This window comes from Rana temporaria, chromosome 9, assembly GCF_905171775.1.
Source record: "Rana temporaria chromosome 9, aRanTem1.1, whole genome shotgun sequence".
Lineage (NCBI taxonomy): Eukaryota > Metazoa > Chordata > Amphibia > Anura > Ranidae > Rana > Rana temporaria.
In genome coordinates, this window is record NC_053497.1 from 14188340 (window position 1) to 14206456 (window position 18117).

Here is an 18117-nt window from a genome sequence, read left to right on the forward strand (position 1 = left end):
TTCAATACTTTGGAACTGAGGAGGAAAGACCAGAACGGCAAGCACGGGGCGCCGAGGACACACAGTGGCCAGAAAGAATATTGCAGTCTTCAGAAAGACTGTTTTCAAGCCTAGGAATAGGCTGTTTCTTTTCCATCTCATAGTTTTTCTTGCAATACTACTCAGGGGGACAGAATGTTTTTTCTTTCCTAGATTTGAAAAAAAAAAAAAAAAAAAAAATTTTTTTTTTGAAAAAAAAAAAAAAAAAAAAAAGTGTCATCTAGGGGAGAGGAAGCATTTTTTTATCCCCCAAACAGGTGTTTGGGCATTTAACTATTTATAAGTCCCAGGTACCAATAAGTAGCAGGTGTACCTCGGTATTGTACCATGGCATCAAAAAACAAGGGTACAAGAGGTGGGGATTCCCCCAGAGAGTCTGAGGTCTCGGACAAAGCTATGCCGCTGCTTTCCCCACAGGGAGCCTTGGGGCCATCGGGATCTGGGGCTGGAGCTGACGCGGGTCAGTCCAGCCCTAAGATGGTCACGGAGGAGGTATTACTCACCTCTTTAAAAGAGATGCAGAAAAGCATGGGTAAAATGATAGCCGCAGCTATGCGGGGCAGTAAGCGGAATAGATCTCCGTCGCCCGAGCGCGGACCCTCAGAAGAGGAGGTCCTTTCCTCAGGGGAATTGGACGACCTCTTGGACAAGGACCAAGTAGGTTCAGGGATCGAGGATCCGGATACAGAGGAGTCTGGGGCAGTCTCCCTGAGGGAGAGCTGGTGGATTCAAGGATTGTCGGACTTGGTCCATAGGACATTCAACTTGCCAGTACCAGATCTCCAGGTATCGACGGTTTCAGCTTTGGGCTCACTGAGGGCGCCTCAAAGCAATGCTGTGTTTCCGATCCATCCTCTATTAGAGGGAGTTTTGTTCCAAGATTGGAACAAGCCAGATAAGATCTTCTTACCACCTAAGAAGTTCTCTGTCCTATATCCTATGGAAGAAAAATTTTCCAAAAGATGGGCTACTCCTGCAGTGGACGCAGCCATCTCATGTGTTAACAAATCGTTAACATGCCCTGTAGAAAACATACAGGTGTTCAAGGATCCAGTTGATAAGCGCTTGGAAGCACTACTTAAGAACTCCTTCACTACTGCAGGGGCAGTAGTACAGCCAGCTGTGGCTGCGATTGGGGTCGCTCAAGCATTATCGGATCAATTTAAGCAGATGCTTAAACTTATTCCTGCCCAGCAGGCAGAAGAATTTTCGGATGTCCCTAAGGCCATATGTTTTACGGTAGACGCAATCAAGGATTCTATCCAGCAAGCGTCACGTTTATCGTTATCCCTTATCCATATGAGAAGACTCTTATGGTTAAAAAGCTGGGAGGCTGAGCCCCCATGCAAGAAGCTCCTGGTAGGGTTCCCCTTCCATGGAGGACGACTCTTCGGAGAAGACCTAGATAAATACATTCAGACCATTTCAAACGGCAAGAGTACTCTCTTGCCAACTAAGAAGAAGGTTCAGGGGCCTGCGTTTTAAACGACAGTATTCCCCTGGGCAGGGGCCCTCTAATGCCAAGCAGTATCGACGGCCTCCTGCAAAAGCAAACTTCGGCTTCAACAGCAAATCACAAGGACAGGCTGTTAGAGGCAAAAGGCAGTGGTTTCGCAAACCAGCAAAACCAGCCCCCAAGCCAACCTTATGAAGGGGCGCCCCCACCCACGAAGGTGGGGGGAAGGCTGCGACTCTTTTCAGAGATTTGGGAAGCCAGCATTCCCGACGAGTGGGTACGGTCTTCCGTGGCCACAGGCTACAAATTAGATTTCCTAAGGTTTCCTCCTCCTCATTTCCAGAAGTCGAGGATTCCAAACGATCCGGAAAAGGGAGCCGCATTAAGATCGGCATTAGATCATCTACTTTCCCAGGAAGTAATAGTAGAGGTACCAGTCCTGGAACAGGGGCTGGGTTTCTACTCCAACCTATTCATCATCCCAAAATCCAATGGAGATGTCAGGCCAATTTTGGACCTAAAGATGGTAAATGCATATCTAAAGATCCGCTCATTTCGGATGGAATCCGTGCGGTCAGCAGCTGCCACACTCCAGAAGGACGACTTCATGGCGTCCATAGACATAAAGGATGCCTACCTTCATGTTCCAATTTATCAGCCACATCAAAGATATCTACGCTTCATGGTGGCTTCGCGTCACTTCCAATTCGTGGCGCTTCCCTTCGGGTTGGCTACGGCCCCCCGGGTGTTCACGAAGGTCCTAGCTCCGATCCTAGCCAAGCTAAGGATCCAAGGGGTCACGATCCTAGCATACCTGGACGACCTCCTAGTCATAGACCACTCGTCTCCCGGCTTGGAGCGAGCAGTGGCCCTCACGGTCCAATACCTCGAGAGGTTCGGCTGGGTCCTAAATCGAGAAAAGTCAGCTTTCCAGCCCACAAGGCAGTTGGAATATCTCGGCATGAGATTAGACACAGAACAACAAGGAGTGTTCCTACCTCTGAGGAAGGTAAAAGCCATCAAGGAATTAATCCTACTGGTTCTAAGCACTCGCATCCTACAGGCAGCCATCCTGTCAGCATGGAGCAGAAGGCCACAGGCCTTGGATATCCCGTTGCCGCTCTTATCAAGAGTCCGACAAAGTCTGTGTTGGTGGTTAGACCCTCAGAATCTACTGAAGGGGAAGTCTTTCAGCCCAGTGGCTTGGAAGATAGTGACCACAGATGCCAGCCTGACGGGCTGGGGAGCAATTTTGGATGGTTGCACTCGCCAAGGTACTTGGGCAAAGCCAGAGAAGCAGTTGCCCATCAACATCTTGGAGCTCAGAGCTGCTCGACTAGCCCTCAGGGCTTGGACGTCAAAATTGCAGGGGTTCCCGGTGAGAATTCAATCAGACAATGCCACGGCCGTGGCATACATAAATCACCAAGGGGGAACCAGGAGTCAAGCCGCTCAGAGAGAGGTGAGCTTGATTCTCCTATGGGCAGAGGCGCATGTGCCCTGCATATCGGCAATATTCATTCCAGGAGTGGACAACTTTCAGGCGGACTTCTTAAGCCGCCAGACTCTATGGCCGGGGGAATGGTCTCTGCATCCACAAGTCTTTCAAGCACTCTGCCAAAGATGGGGAGTGCCGGACGTGGATATCATGGCATCGAGACTCAACAAGAAACTAGACAGGTTCATATCCCGCTCAAGGGATCCGATGGCCTGCGGAACCGATGCGTTGGTTTGCCCTTGGCATCAGTTCAAACTTCTTTATGCGTTTCCCCCGCTCCAGTTACTACCCCGCCTGCTGCGCAGGATCCGGGTGGAACACATACCAGTCATCCTGGTAGCTCCAGCATGGCCCAGAAGGGCATGGTACTCACTCATCCTAAAGATGGTAGTGGGAGACCCTTGGACTCTTCCTCTACGGCCAGACCTGCTATCGCAAGGTCCGATCCTCCACCCTGCCTTACGGCATCTAAATTTGACGGCCTGGAAGCTGAATCCCTGATTCTCAGGGGTAGAGGTCTGTCTCAGAAAGTAGTCTCTACCCTAATCAGAGCCAGGAAACCGGTCTCTAGGGTGATTTATTACAGGGTCTGGAAGGCCTATGTAGGCTGGTGTGAGTCCAAGCGATGGCTTTCTCGCAAATTTACCATCGATAGAGTATTAAGTTTTCTCCAGCTAGGAGTGGATAAAGGATTGGCATTAAGCACAATCAAAGGACAGATTTCTGCTCTGTCAGTGTGGTTTCAGCGGCCGCTGGCCACCCACTCGCTGGTTAAGACCTTCCTTCAAGGGGTCTTACGTATTAGACCTCCAGTTAAATCCCCGCTTTGTCCGTGGGATTTAAATCTTGTTCTGTCAAGTTTACAGAAACAACCGTTTGAGCCGTTGGCTGAAATTCCTTTGGTTCTACTGACAAGGAAGTTAGTATTTTTGGTTGCCATAGTTTCCGCAAGAAGAGTTTCGGAGCTAGCGGCCTTATCCTGTAAGGAACCATATCTTGTTTTTCATAAGGACAGGGTCGTTCTCCGCCCTCATCCTTCCTTCCTACCGAAGGTTGTATCCAGTTTTCATTTGAACCAGGATTTGGTATTACCATCCTTCTTCCCTAAACCTACTTCCAGAAAGGAAGGGTTGCTGCATACCTTGGATATTGTCAGGGCCATGAAGGCCTATCTTAAAGCTACAAAGAAGATCCGGAAAACAGATGTGCTGTTCATTCTACCGGATGGGCCCAAGAAGGGGCAGGCAGCTGCAAAGTCCACCATTTCTAGGTGGATTAAGCAATTAATCACTCAGGCCTACGGCTTGAAAGGGTTGCCTCCTCCAGTATCATTAAAGGCTCATTCTACTAGAGCCATGGGCGCCTCCTGGGCAGCACACCACCAGATCTCTATGGCTCAAGTTTGCAAGGCGGCAACCTGGTCTTCTGTCCACACGTTTACAAAATTCTACAAGTTGGACGTAAGAAGGAATACTGATACTGCCTTCGGGCAGGCAGTGCTGCAGGCTGCAGTTTGAGACCCTCGGATTCCGGGGGCTCCTCTTTTTTGAGTTAAATTTAAAATTTAAAATTATTTTTCTCAACTAAGTTGGATTTATTATGATTTGAGTATATCTCTAAATTAAATCCTTTTGTCTTGGAGATGTTCTCCCTCCCCTCATTGTAAGCATTGCTTTGGGACATCCCATATAGTAATGAATGCCGCTCTGTGTCCCGTGATGTACGATAAAGAAAAAGAGATTTTTAATACAGCTTACCTGTAAAATCTTTTTCTTGGAGTACATCACGGGACACAGAGCTCCCACCCCTCTTTTTTGAGGACCATTTTGGGAGGCATACTGCTTGCTACAAAACTGAGGTACTCCTCCTATGGGAGGGGGTTATATAGGGAGGGGCATTTCCTGTTTGAGATTGCCAGTGTCTACACCTGAAGGTACTCCATATAACCCATATAGTAATGAATGCCGCTCTGTGTCCCGTGATGTACTCCAAGAAAAAGATTTTACAGGTAAGCTGTATTAAAAATCTCTTTTTTTACCATTTTATTTATTTTTTTGTTGGGGACCTGTAAAGCATTGCACTTGCAATCAGCAGTTCCACGGGTGCAATGTCGGGCTCCTGCAGACTTTCAATGTAGCTGTCTGCCTAAACCTCCGATACAGGCCGGCGGCTACTTCCATTCAGGAAGAGTCAATGAACTATGAGGCTGCTCACCATCGCCCTGGTAGTTTATTGAGGGCTATTAGCTGTCAGACACAAAGGCTGTTGTTACTTGTAGTCTATTCGTTCAAAGAAATCTGTGAATGAATGACACAGCCATTTGGGCGGGGAGGTGTAGAGCTGCAGAAGCAGGAACATGTTTCACCCTAAATAATAGTGGTGCCCCAATACTGGTATCAATGGGAAGAATTGTGTCCCATCATTGGTGTCAGTGGGAGGAATTGTGTCCCATCATTAGTATCAGTGGCAGGAATAGAGCCCCGTCAGTGGAAGGAATTGTGTCCCATCATTGGTGTCAGTGGGAGGAATAGTGTCTATTTGTTGTTGTCAGTGGGAGGAATAGAGCCCCATCATTGGTATCAGTGGGAGAAATAGATCCCCATCATTGGTATTGGTGGGAGCACTAGAGCTCCGTCATTGGTATCATTGGTACGAATAGTGTCCCATCATTGGTGTCAGTGGGAGGAATAGTGTCCCATCATTGGTGTCAGTGGGAGAATAAGTGTCCCATCATTGGTGTCAGTGGGAGGAATAGTGTCCCATCATTGGTGTCAGTGGGAGGAATAGTGTCCCATCATTGGTGTCAGTGGGAGGAATAGAGCCCCATCATTGGTGTCAGTGGGAAGAATGGTGTCCCATTGTTGGTGTCAGTGGGAGGAATAGAGCCCTGTCATTGGTATCATTGGTACGAATAGTGTCCCATCATTGATGTCAGTGGGAGGAATAGTGTCCCATCGTTGGTGTCAGTGGGAGGAATAGTGTCCCATTGTTGGTGTCAGTGGGAGGAATAGTGTCCCATCATTGGTGTCAGAGGGAGAAGTAGTGTCCGATTGTTGGTATCAGTGGGAGCGACGTATTGCAAAAAATAGCTTGGTCATGAAGGGGGGGGGGTAAATCTTCCGGAGGTCAAGTGGTTAAAGTCAAGGAAATGAGGTCTGTAGGACTTTGGGACATGTGGATCTTTTGCCCATAAGATTTTTAAATATGTCTTTAGTTCTGCTTTAGGTTCCTATCCTTTGGGAATAAGCCCCAACCATTGCCTCCTTATCCAATGAGTGGCCAGTAATGGTGCTCTTCTTGTCAGGAGAATAGTGGGCGGGGCTTCAACCCAAAGCCAACAAGTTGCCGCTCTGATTTGTTTGCATGTTCTTTGCCTTTTTAGATTAAGACAATATTGAGCGGTTTTATAATCCGAGGATACTTGGGCAAGTGGACGCTGATGATCAAGACCATGACCCTGGTGCTGGCTGTATCATCCGGCCTGAGCCTGGGGAAGGAAGGACCCCTTATTCACGTGGCCTGCTGCTGTGGGAACATCCTGTGCCACCTTTTCACCAAGTACCGTAAAAATGAAGCCAAGAGAAGAGAGGTAAACCTTGCAACGTTTGAATTTTTTTTTTTTTTTCATGCTTCCCCATGTCCATCGTTAAATATGGACCTCAAATTGTGACGATTTTGTAGACAGGAGAGAGTTTACTATCTACATCTTGAACTGACTGATCTCAGCTCAGGGATGACACCGTCATATAAATCCTGATGCTTGCGCAGTCCTTGGAAGTTGCAGTCTGATCATTGGAGGAGAAGAGACTGAGGAAATCCCTGCTCCTGCATGCAGCAGACTGATGACATCATCTCAGCCTAATTGCGACCGCGCAATTGTCAAAAGCGACGCAGTGGCGAATCGCAAAAACTGGCCAGGTCCTTTTACCTGCATAAAGGTCCGGGTTCTAAGTGGTTAAACAAATGTCAGAAAAAGATTTGTACTTTAAGTGGTTAAACTTCCTGCATTTACAAACAGAAGTTTCCTCTAAGAAGGAAGTTGGTAACAACGTTTCATGTTGTTACAAACTTTGCAGACTGCCCGAATTTTTTTTCTTTACACACAGAAGTTTATCCCTTTTCAAGGGCTCTTTCACACATGCGAACCGTATGTCCGTTTTTCATCCATCCATTTTCAGATGAAAAACGGACAAACATTTATCCCTATGGGATTGTGGATGAACATCCGATCTCCTAGGTGTCCGCTATGCTCTGTTTCTGCAGACGGAGGAAAATCCTATTTTTCCATCTGTCATCGGATCGGATGAACACGGACAGACGGTCCATGTTCATCCCTCACAGGATCCGTACGTGTGAAAGGTCCCTAAGCATTGGTTACAATGTTTCCTGTTTAACCACTTAATCCCCGGACCAATATGCAGCTAAAGGCCCAGGCCAGGTTTTGCGATTCGGCACTGCATCGCTTTAACAGACAATTGCGCGGTCGTGCGACGTGGCTCCCAAACAAAATTGACGTCCTTTTTTTCCTACAAATAGAGCTTTCTTTTGGTGGTATTTGATCACCTCTGCGGTTTCTATTGTTTGCGCTATAAACAAAAATAGAGTGACAGTTTTGAAAAAAATTCAATATTTTTTACTTTTTTCTATAATAAATACCCCCCAAAAATATATAAAAAAACATTTTTTTTCCTCAGTTTAGGCCGATACGTATTCTTCTACATATTTTTAGTAAAAAAAATCGCAATAATCGTTTATCGGTTGGTTTGCACAAAATGTATAGCGTTTACAAAATAGGGGATAGTTTTATTGCATTTTTATTGTTTAAATTTTTTTTTACTACTAATGGCGGCGATCAGCGTTTTTTTTTTTTTTCGTGACTGCGACATAATGGCGGACACTTCGGACAATTTTGACACATTTTTGGGACCATTGTCATTTTCACAGCAAAAAATGCATTTAAATTGCATTGTTTACTGTGAAAATGATAGTTGCAGTTTGGGAGTTAACCACAGGGGGCGCTGAAGGAGTTATGTTTCACCTAGTGTGTGTTTACAACTGTAGGGGGATGTGGCTGTAGGTCTGACGTCATCGATTGTGTCTCCCTATAAAAGGGATCACACGATCGATGCAGCGCCACAGTGAAGCACGGGGAAGCCATGTTTACATACGGCTCTCCCCATTCTTCAGCTCCGGGGAGCGATCGCGAGGCGGCAGCTCATCCCCGATCGCTCCCACGGAAGAACCGACCGCCGCATGTACCGGGGGGGGGGGGGGGGGCCCGATCGGACCCCCGACCCGCGGAAAGGCAGGGACGTACAGGTACGCCCATATGCCTGTACGTGCCATTCTGTGGACGTATATATACATGCGGCGGTCGTTAAGTGGTTAAAAACTTGACAGACTGTCCGGATATTTTCTTTTGACAGCTGAGTGAGCAGATAAGTCTCTCCACTTGTTATATGAAAGAATCGACAAACTCTGCATTGGAGATCGTCGGGGGGGTTGAATCGCGATCACGATTTTTTAACGATTAATTGTGCAGCTCAACTCTGGCAGAGCTCATCCTGTTCCTCCTTGCACAAAGGAACAGATAGATACCAGTCCTGCTGATGGGTTAAGGACCTTCTACGGCTCTGTCCAGCTCTCCTAGAGTAACTGCCTGTCTCCTGGAATCTCCTCCATGCTCCTGAGACTGTGGTGGGAGACACGGCAAACCTTCTGCCATTGGCAGGTACTGATGTGCCATCCTGAAGGAGGTGGACTTCCTGTGCAACCTTTTATAGGGTCCAGGTATAGCCTCGTGCTACCAGTAGTTACACTGACCCTAGCCAAATGCAAAACTATCGAAAAACAGTCAGAAAAGAGGAGTAGGCGGAAAAAATTGTCAGTGGCCTCCACCTATAAAACCATTCCTGTTTTGGAGGTCGTCTCATTGCCCATCTAGTGCACCTGTTGTTCATTTTATTAAAACCAAAGCAGCTGAAACTCATTTACAACCCCCTCTGTGTACACCCCTCTCCCCCCTCTGTGTACACCCCTCCCCCGATCTGTGTACACCCCTCCCCCGATCTGTGTACACCCCTCCCCCTCTGTGTACACCCCTCCCCCGCTATATACTCCCCTCCCCCTCTGTTACCAGATCAATTTCCCAGGAGTTTCATAAACTTGATGCTATACTCTAATTAAAAAGTGTTCCTTAACTATTATTTTTTGAGCAGTGTATATAATTCTGTGTCTGAAGATCTTCAACTGCTATACACGGTTAGTACATTTGCCTTTTGTACATTTTGATTATTGGTGACACTTTTTTATTTTTTCTTAAAAACCAGGTGCTATCTGCTGCAGCTGCTGCCGGAGTGTCGGTGGCCTTTGGTGCTCCCATCGGAGGAGTCCTTTTCAGTCTGGAGGAGGTAATTTCATTTTTAAAGTGTGAAATAAAAAAAACAAACATATTTTGCCCATTGTCTGCAATATATGCACATTTCCCCATTTTATTTCATCCCTTGAACTATGCTGCAGGTACAGAAAAAACTTTTGATGGGCCAGAAATACTGTGTGCTCCTACCTACCTCTATGACGTGACAACACAGCTTTGAATTCCTAAGTATGTGGTGTCAGCCCTGCCTACATCATTTCTGATGGATTACAGAGAACACAGACCTCTCCTCCCCCTCCTCATTGAGATAACTACTCCTCTTATTACCATAACCTTTTTTCACTTCCATAAGCCCCCTCTCCTCATTTTCATAAATCCATCAATCCCTCCTCATCAGCATAACTCCTCCCCCTAAACAACCCCCACAACAACTCCTCCGCTTAAAAAAAAAAAAACTCAAACTCCTTCTAGCCTCCTCCCCTCTCCATTGCCCCACCTTATCATCTACTTCCCATTTCTCACCTCCATAACCTATTCCTCATTATCTCCTCCTTCCTCGCATTCATAACCCCTCCTCCTCACCTCCAAAACCCCTCCTCCTTCAAAACTGCTCCTCCTCACCTCCATAACCCCTCCTCCTCACCTCCAAAACCCCTCCTCCTTCAAAACTGCTCCTCCTCACCTCCATAACCCCTCCTCGCCTCCAAAACGGCTCCTCGCCTTCATAACCCCTCCTCTACAACACCACTATATATCATTTTTTTTTTTTTTTTTTTTTTTTATTATCAAAGGGAAAACTGGTCCAAAATAGTAAAAAAATAAATAAAAAAATGTAATTAAAATTTAGCTGTATATTTCTTGCTTCTACCATAACCTATCATTGGATTCCCCTACTCCTGATGAACGCAGTGATACCACACGTCGTGTATGTTGTTGCTTGTACCTGTAGTACAGCCCAAAAAACAATACTGCACATTTTGCTTTTGCTTTTTTTCCCTACCGAAAACACACGGATACTAAAAACATACTACAAAAAAAAGTACTGACCCCGACCTCTTCCCAAACACAAACCCTGGCACTGACCTAGATCAAACCTTGATCTAGGTATTTTTTCATTTTTATCTACATACCTTTTTTTTTGGTCTGCAAAATTTCAAGGGGTATGAATACTTTTTCAAGGCACTGTAACACAAGTTTAAAGAGACCCTATCGCCAACATAAAAACTTGCAGGTAAAAGCACATAAAAATCAAATTATATTAAATTCCTTTGCATTGTTTTTTCTTTCCACAAATTCTTTTTGTTCATTTGCAATGTCCCTGTGGACTTGTCATGAAATTTGACAGCTTCAAAAGAGTCGGATCCCTAGCACCGCCCCCTCCTTCCGTGCACATCATAACTTTCTTTTCTTTTGGGAGTATCTAATTACTGACTGTGTTGGCCCAGCTCCTCCACCCCCCCCTCCCTACATAACCTTTTATGTAAACCATAAAAAAAAACTCCTGCGCACAGATGTGGTGTCCAGACCCCGATGATTCTCACTCGCTTTAAGTCTGAAAGGAGATCGCCATGGTTTGCTGCCCTCTTAGGTCTCTTTTACACGGAGCGGATCCTTAATTGATCTGCTCCGCTAGCCCGTTTGGCTCAGCGGGGATCCTCCGTAAATCCCCGGTGAGCTGTCGGCGGACCCCACACACTGTGCAGAGACCGCCCTGTCTTTCCTCCGCTCTCCCCTATGGGGATTCGGATGAATACGGGCCGGACAGAAGAAAAATAGGGTTTTCTTCCGTCCACAAAAGCGGATCTTTGCGGACGCGGATGGTTGCTGACGTTAGCGGATGCATCATCCGCTAACGTCTGCAATCCCATAGGGATACATTACAAGTCCGTAAACGGACTTGTAATAAACGGACCGTTTGTCCCTACGTGTGAAAGGGCTGGGGATGCTCTGATATCATAGTACAAATGCAAAAAACACAGAGGGTCCCCCAGCCTTGCACATTACCTTAGTAAAACATTTATTGATAAAAAAACATAATGGATGTATACGCACCACTGTGAATCAAAAACTCATCAAAGACAATGTTGCTGGATCTACTGCACACGTGCTCCTAGGCTCTGGAAAACACCACCTGGTTCTATTTGGCTTACGAGTTTCCAAGGGCCTCCCCTCTTCATCAGCCAGATGAAAGCTTACATGGTTCCAAGGGTATCACCTCTGCATCAGAGCCAGGGGAAGCTTACACGTTACTGTTGTAATATATGTTGTAATATATGTGGAATGTTGAGAGATATATATATATATATATATATATATATATATATATATATATAGGGGAGGGCTGGCAGGGGGGGCAGGGTGGAAATCTCCTCCCGGGCTGGTGACACTATGCACAGCCACCGGCCGCCACTACCAAATGCTGTTTTTGCAGAGCAGGAATATGCCTGCTGGAGCTCTGTTAACACAGGTCATGGCCGCTGCTCACCTCCCACTGTGCAGCCGTGCCTGTGTCAGCTCCGAGGTAGATGGCTGCAGAGCTGAGCTATGTCTCGTCTTACACATAGCTCAGCCTCCATCCCCTGACATCCTTCTCTCTCTACACAGACACGAGGACTCTGATGTAAGGGGAGGCTCTGTGCGGACTCTAATATAAGGGGGGCCTCTGTGCGGACTCTGATGTAAGGGGGGCCTCTGTGCGGACTCTGATGTAAGGGGGGCCTCTGTGCGGACTCTGATGTAAGGGGGGCCTCTGTGCGGACTCTGATGTAAGGGGGGCCTCTGTGCGGACTCTTGTGATCATGAAAAATCTTAGACTGTTTTCCTCGATCCATCACTTTTCCACACTCTATGGGCCATTTGACTGGACTTGCCCCCCAGGCCTAAGGCTGCCAGCCCTCCCCTGTGTGTATATATATATATATGTGTGTGTGTGTGTGTGTGTGTGTGTGTGTATTGTATTATATATTGTAAGTCCAAAATTGACCAGGCCAGATTTCAGTAACCTGTAATTACATGTTGCACATCAAAATAGGCTTGTCTATTGTCAATATGCAAAAAGACAGGATGGGTCCATTTTTACACATCAAACCAATCAAACAATTACTCAGGCCACATGTAATCTAATTACTTATTAGAGGGAGCTTATTAGTATGCAAGGATGCATACTAATTAGTGACTCCGGCTGGAGTGACAATTACCTGTCACTCTGAAAGACGGGATGTAGATCAGAGACGACCAATCAAATTATATCACTACAGTTACCAGGGGTATCTCCTCTATATCAGAGCCAGGTCAAGCTTACGTGTTTCAAAGGGTATCCCCTATTCATTACAGCCAAGTGAAACGTGTTTCAAAGAGTATATCTCCCTTTATCAGAGCAAGGTGAAGCTTGCATGTTTCGAGAGGTCCCCCCCTTCATCAGAGCCAGGTGAAGCGTACATATTTTCAGGGGTATCCCCCTTCATCAGGGCCTGGTGAAAATTACATTTTGTTCCAAAGGGTATCCCCTCTTAATCAGAGTCAGGTGAAGCTTGCGTGTTTCCAGGGGTATCCCCTATTTATCAGAGCCAGGTGAAGCTTGCATGTTTCCAGGGGTGTCCCCTCTTCATCAGAGCCAGGTAAAGCTTACGGGTTTTGAGGGATTTTTCCTCTTGACCAAAACCAGGTGAAGCTTACATGTTTCCAGGGGTTTCCCTTCTTCATCAGAACCAGGTGAAGCATACGTGTTTTTAGGGGTATCCCCCTCTTGTATACTCAAAAATGACTGAATTACAAGATCCTCCAAAATCATCTACTGCATGTGCTCCTAGCCTTAGGAAGACCCCAGCTAGATCTATTCAGCTTACAAGTTTTAAGGGGTATCACCTCTTCATCAGAGCCAGGTGAATCTTATGGGTTTCAAAGGGTATCCCCTATTCATCAGAGCCAGGTGAAGCTTGCGTGATTCAAGGAGTATATCTCCCTTTATCAGAGCCATGTGAAGCTAATGTGTTTTGAGGGGTTTCCCCCTTCATTAGATCGACCTGAAGCTTGCATGTTTTCAGGGGTATCCCCTCTTCATCAGAGCCAGGGGAAGCTTTATATGTTTTCAGGGGGCTATCCGCCCTTCATCAGAGCCAGATACAGCTTGTGTGTTTCCAGGGGTATCCCCTTTTTCATCAGAGCCAGGTGAAGCTTGTGTGTTGCAAAGGGGTATTTCCCTTCATTGGAGCCAGGTGAATTATACATGTTTCGAGGGGCATCCCCTATTTATCAGAGCCAGGTGACGCCTGAGTTTTTCGAGGGTATGTCCACTTCATCAGAGCCTGATACCTCTCGGAACGTGTAAGCCAGTATAGATTCAGGTGGCATCTTCCTGAGCTAAGGAGCACGTGCAGTGGATCAAGCAATATTGCCTTTGATGAGTTGTGATTTCCAATTGTTTGTGAGTTTTACCAGTAATTGGTTTACCAAGGTAAGGTTGGTGCTCCCTCTCTTTTTTTTTTTTTATATATAAACTCTGAGTTTGCTGCAGCTGCTGACATCACTTCCAAGAAGGTGGTGCACAGCAGCAGTCTCTTGGCTTTTGGATATGTACACAAGGGAGGCTTCTACAGGTAAATAATATGCCTAGGAAAATGTGTGTATCCAGGACGCTCCAAGCATTTGAATCCTGACAGATAAAGTCTGTGTTTGGAGAGGGTAGAAAATCTTCACACCCTAAATTTAGGCAACACTCGGGGAGACGAGCAATCTCTAATGGAAACCGAAAAACAAAACAAGGCGCCTAAGTGCAGAAATATAAAACTTTTAATATCCCCTAAAGGGGTTAAAAACACTTACAAGATAGTGGATGAAACAGGCATGTAGCAGGTAAGTGCGTCCAGGAGATGTTCCAGTGGCAGGGCAGTCCCAGTCTGTGATAGTAAAGCTTCCAGGGAAGTCCACGAGATAACAGCCGACTTGTGCTGTGAATGTTCAGAGGACGCAATAACGCTGGAGCCTGGGGATGACATCGGAGGAAGTGAGACAGAAACCAGCATGGAACACAAACAGGAAGTGTGTCATAGAGGCGGGACGCGTTTCGGAACAGCTCATTGGTTTCGTCTGTGTTGTAATGGGGGCGGCACTTGTGGACAGCAATCAAATAGAAAGCAACACAGTGTTTTAGCAGCAGAGCGCTGCCAAATGACTATACACGGTTTACACACACAGATAAAAATAATAACTGATAATAATTCCCCTGTTTTAACTGTAATTTATATGGATTTTAACCACTTAAGGACCCCTTCACGCCGATATACGTCGGCAGAATGGCACGGCTGGGCACATCCACGTACATGTACGTGGCTCTTTAAGCCCAGCCGTTGGGTCGCGGGCGCGTGCACGCGACCCGTTCCGAAGCCGCGGGACTCGCGGACCCGATCGCCGCTGGAGTCCCGCGATCGGTCCCCGGAGCTGAAGAAAGGGGAGAGGTGTGTGTGTAAACACAGCTTTCCCGTTCTTCACTGTGGCGCCATCATCGATCGTGTGTTCCCTAATATAGGGACACACAATCAATGATGTCACACCTACAGCCACACCCCCCTACAGTTAAAAACACAGATGAGGTCATACTGCAATTGTCATTTTCACAGTAAACAATGCATTTTTAATGCATTTTTTGCTGTGAAAATGACAGTGGTCCCAAAAATGTGTCAATTGTCCGAAGTGTCCGCCATAATGTCGCAGTCACGAAAAAAATCACTGATCGCCGCCATTAGTAGTAAAAATAATAATAATAATAAAAATGCAATAAAACTATCCCCTTTTTTGTAAACGCTATAAATTTTGCGCAAACCAATCGATAAATGCTTATTGCGATTTTTTTTTTTTACCAAAAATAGGTAGAAGAATACGTATCGGCCTAAACTGAGGAAAAAAAAATGTTTTATAGATTTTTGGGGGATATTTATTATAGAAAAAAGTAAAAAATATTGCATTTTTTTCAAAATGGTCGCTCTATTTTTGTTTATAGCGAAAAAAATAGAAACCGCAAAGGTGATCAAATACCACCAAAAGAAAGCTCTATTTGTGGGAAAAAAAGGAGGCCAATTTTGTTTGGGAGCCACGTCGCACGACCGCGCAATTGTCAGTTAAATCGACGCAGTGCCGAATCGCAAAAACTGGCCGGGTCCTTTAGCTGCCAAAAGGTCCGGGTCTTAAGTGGTTAATATTGTCAAAAATAGATTATGTTTATTATTTATGCCATACATCAGTTTTTCCCCAACAAAAAATGAGTATGCAGACTGAGCAAAAAGTAGTATACAGATTCTGTCTCATTATTCTGTCCAGTTATGGTCCTCCTTCTTTCCTTTTTTTTTTTTTGTTCCATTGTTATTTTTATTTTTATTTTTTTATTATTTTTTATTTAAATTTGTATCTGTGTGTGTAAACAGTGTATCGTCATTTGGCAGCGCTCTGCTGCTAAAACACTGTGTTGCTTTCTATTCGATTGCTGTCCACAAGTCCCGCCCCCATTACAACACATAGACTAGAAGTCTAGCTCTTATGGAACCATCGTCACTGGCTGAAGAAGGAACCAATGAGCTGTTCCGAAACGCGTCCCGCCTCTGACACACTTCCTGTCTACTTCCTGTTTGTGTTCCATGCTGGTTTCTGTCTCGCTTCCTCTGACGTCATCCCCAGGCTCCAGCACTATTGTGTCCTCTGAACATTCACAGCACAAGTCGGCTGTTATCTCGTGGACTTCCCTGGAAGCTTTACCATCACAGACTGGGACTGCCCTGCCACTGGAACATCTCCTGGACACACTTACCTGCTACGTGCCTGTTTCATCCACTATCTTGTAAATAATATGCCCAATCTACCTTAAATGCTCATATAATGTTATTGGAAGATTGATGTTGAATAGTCTTGCAACGGCATCCCTTTACATGTTTGTCCACATTGACTTTACTGTGTTTACAGCCTTTATTTTTCTTGTAGGTGAGCTATTATTTTCCCCTGAAGACACTTTGGAGGTCGTTCTTCGCTGCGTTGGTAGCAGCTTTCACGTTGCGCTCCATTAATCCCTTCGGAAACAGCCGCCTAGTCCTGTTTTATGTGGAGTTTCACACTCCCTGGCATCTGGTTGAACTTGTCCCGTTCATCCTCCTTGGGATATTTGGAGGTCTGTGGGGCGCCTTCTTCATCAGGGGGAACATCGCTTGGTGCCGTCGAAGGAAGACCACGAAGCTGGGCCACTATCCGGTGACGGAGGTCTTGGCGGTCACGGCCATCACAGCGGTTATAGCGTTTCCCAACGAGTACACTCGAACGAGTTCTAGCGAACTGATCTCTGAGCTTTTCAATGACTGCGGGTTGCTGGACTCATCCAAACTTTGCGATTACCGTAATGACTTCAATAGTACGAATGTCGGGAACCTGCCTGACCGATCAGCCGGTAGCGGAGTCTACACTGCCTTGTGGCAGCTGTCGTTGGCATTAATATTTAAAGCCGTCATCACCATCTTCACATTCGGTATCAAGGTAAGGGGTGGTGGGGTGGTATGCTATTTGTATGTGACTTTCTAACAGCTGTTCTTTCATCTGTTGCCACCCATGTAACACACATGCGGGGGGGGGGGGGGGCAGAAGGGTGGGCTTTACCACGCATATGCGTTGCTGGGTGGCCTATGTTTCTGTGTTGAGTGCCAACGATCAGTATCCTAAGGGACCAGCTCCTGATCATTTGATCACTGTGTCAGCCAATTACAGTGATCATATGATTGATACTCCTCCTGCCCCCTCCCAGGGCTTCAGAACTTTGAACCATTCCCCCCCCCCCCCCCCCCCCAGGCTACAGCGAAATGATGGCTGGGCGGGACGCTCGTCGATCCAGGTGGACGTTATATGATGCACGGCAGCTCGATCTGTCACCGGTTGACACAGCCGATGACTGATCACTGTACCGGCCCGCTGCCGGGGCCATGTCACCGCTGTAACCAATTGCAACAGGTCACATGTTGTAAACAATGGATGGCTTCCTTTCATCGGATCTATTGTGTACAATTGTGTTGCTAGCTGTGATTGGTTACAGTGATCACATGGTACTGACTGGGCCAATCACAGCACATCTGTGCCATGTGATCAGCTGTGGCCAATCACAGCTAATCACAACAAAACAAACCTGAATGAATCAGTTTTGTCTGCCTTATGCCTTGTCTTAGGGCTCTTTCACACGGAGGGGATCCGTATTGATCCGCTCCGTTAGCCCGTTTGGCTCAGCGGGGATTCCTCCGTAATCCCCGCTGAGCTGTCGGCGGACAGGGCGGTCCCCGCACACAGTGCAGGGACCGCCCTGTCTCTCCTCCGCTCTCCCCTATGGGGAATCGGATGAAGACGGACCGTCTGTCCGTATTCATCCGATCCGTTCCGCCGGACGGAAGAAAAATAGGGTTTTCTTCCGTCCGCAAAAGCGGATCTTTGCGGACGCGGATGGTTGCGGACGTTAGCGGATGCATCATCCGCTAACGTCTGCAATCCCATAGGGATACATTACAAGTCCGTAAACGGACTTGTAATAAACGGACCGTTTGTCCGTACGTGTGAAAAGGCCCTAACATTGAACATTATGGGGCTCTCCCCCTCTCTCTGTTTTTCATTCAGTAAAATGCTTGCTTATAGCAATATAATTCACTGCTCTAAGCAAACATAATGTGTAAAAAATAAAAATACTGATGTCCTCACCCGAGGCGATTCTTCAATCGCAGGCATCGGCAAGTAAAG

At 46.4% G+C, this 18117-nt stretch overlaps 1 protein-coding gene across 3 annotated transcripts in view; it reads left to right on the forward strand.

Annotated features, from left to right (window-relative positions):
• The window catches only part of CLCN5 (chloride voltage-gated channel 5), an 84558-nt gene that overhangs the window by 38731 nt on the left and 27710 nt on the right, over positions 1–18117 (forward strand). For all 3 annotated transcript variants that reach the window (XM_040322833.1, XM_040322834.1, XM_040322835.1), the window contains 3 exons: positions 6376–6582; positions 9323–9403; positions 16336–16878. In XM_040322833.1, the coding sequence (XP_040178767.1) occupies positions 6376–6582; positions 9323–9403; positions 16336–16878 (831 nt within the window). The remainder of the gene's footprint in view (positions 1–6375; positions 6583–9322; positions 9404–16335; positions 16879–18117) is intronic.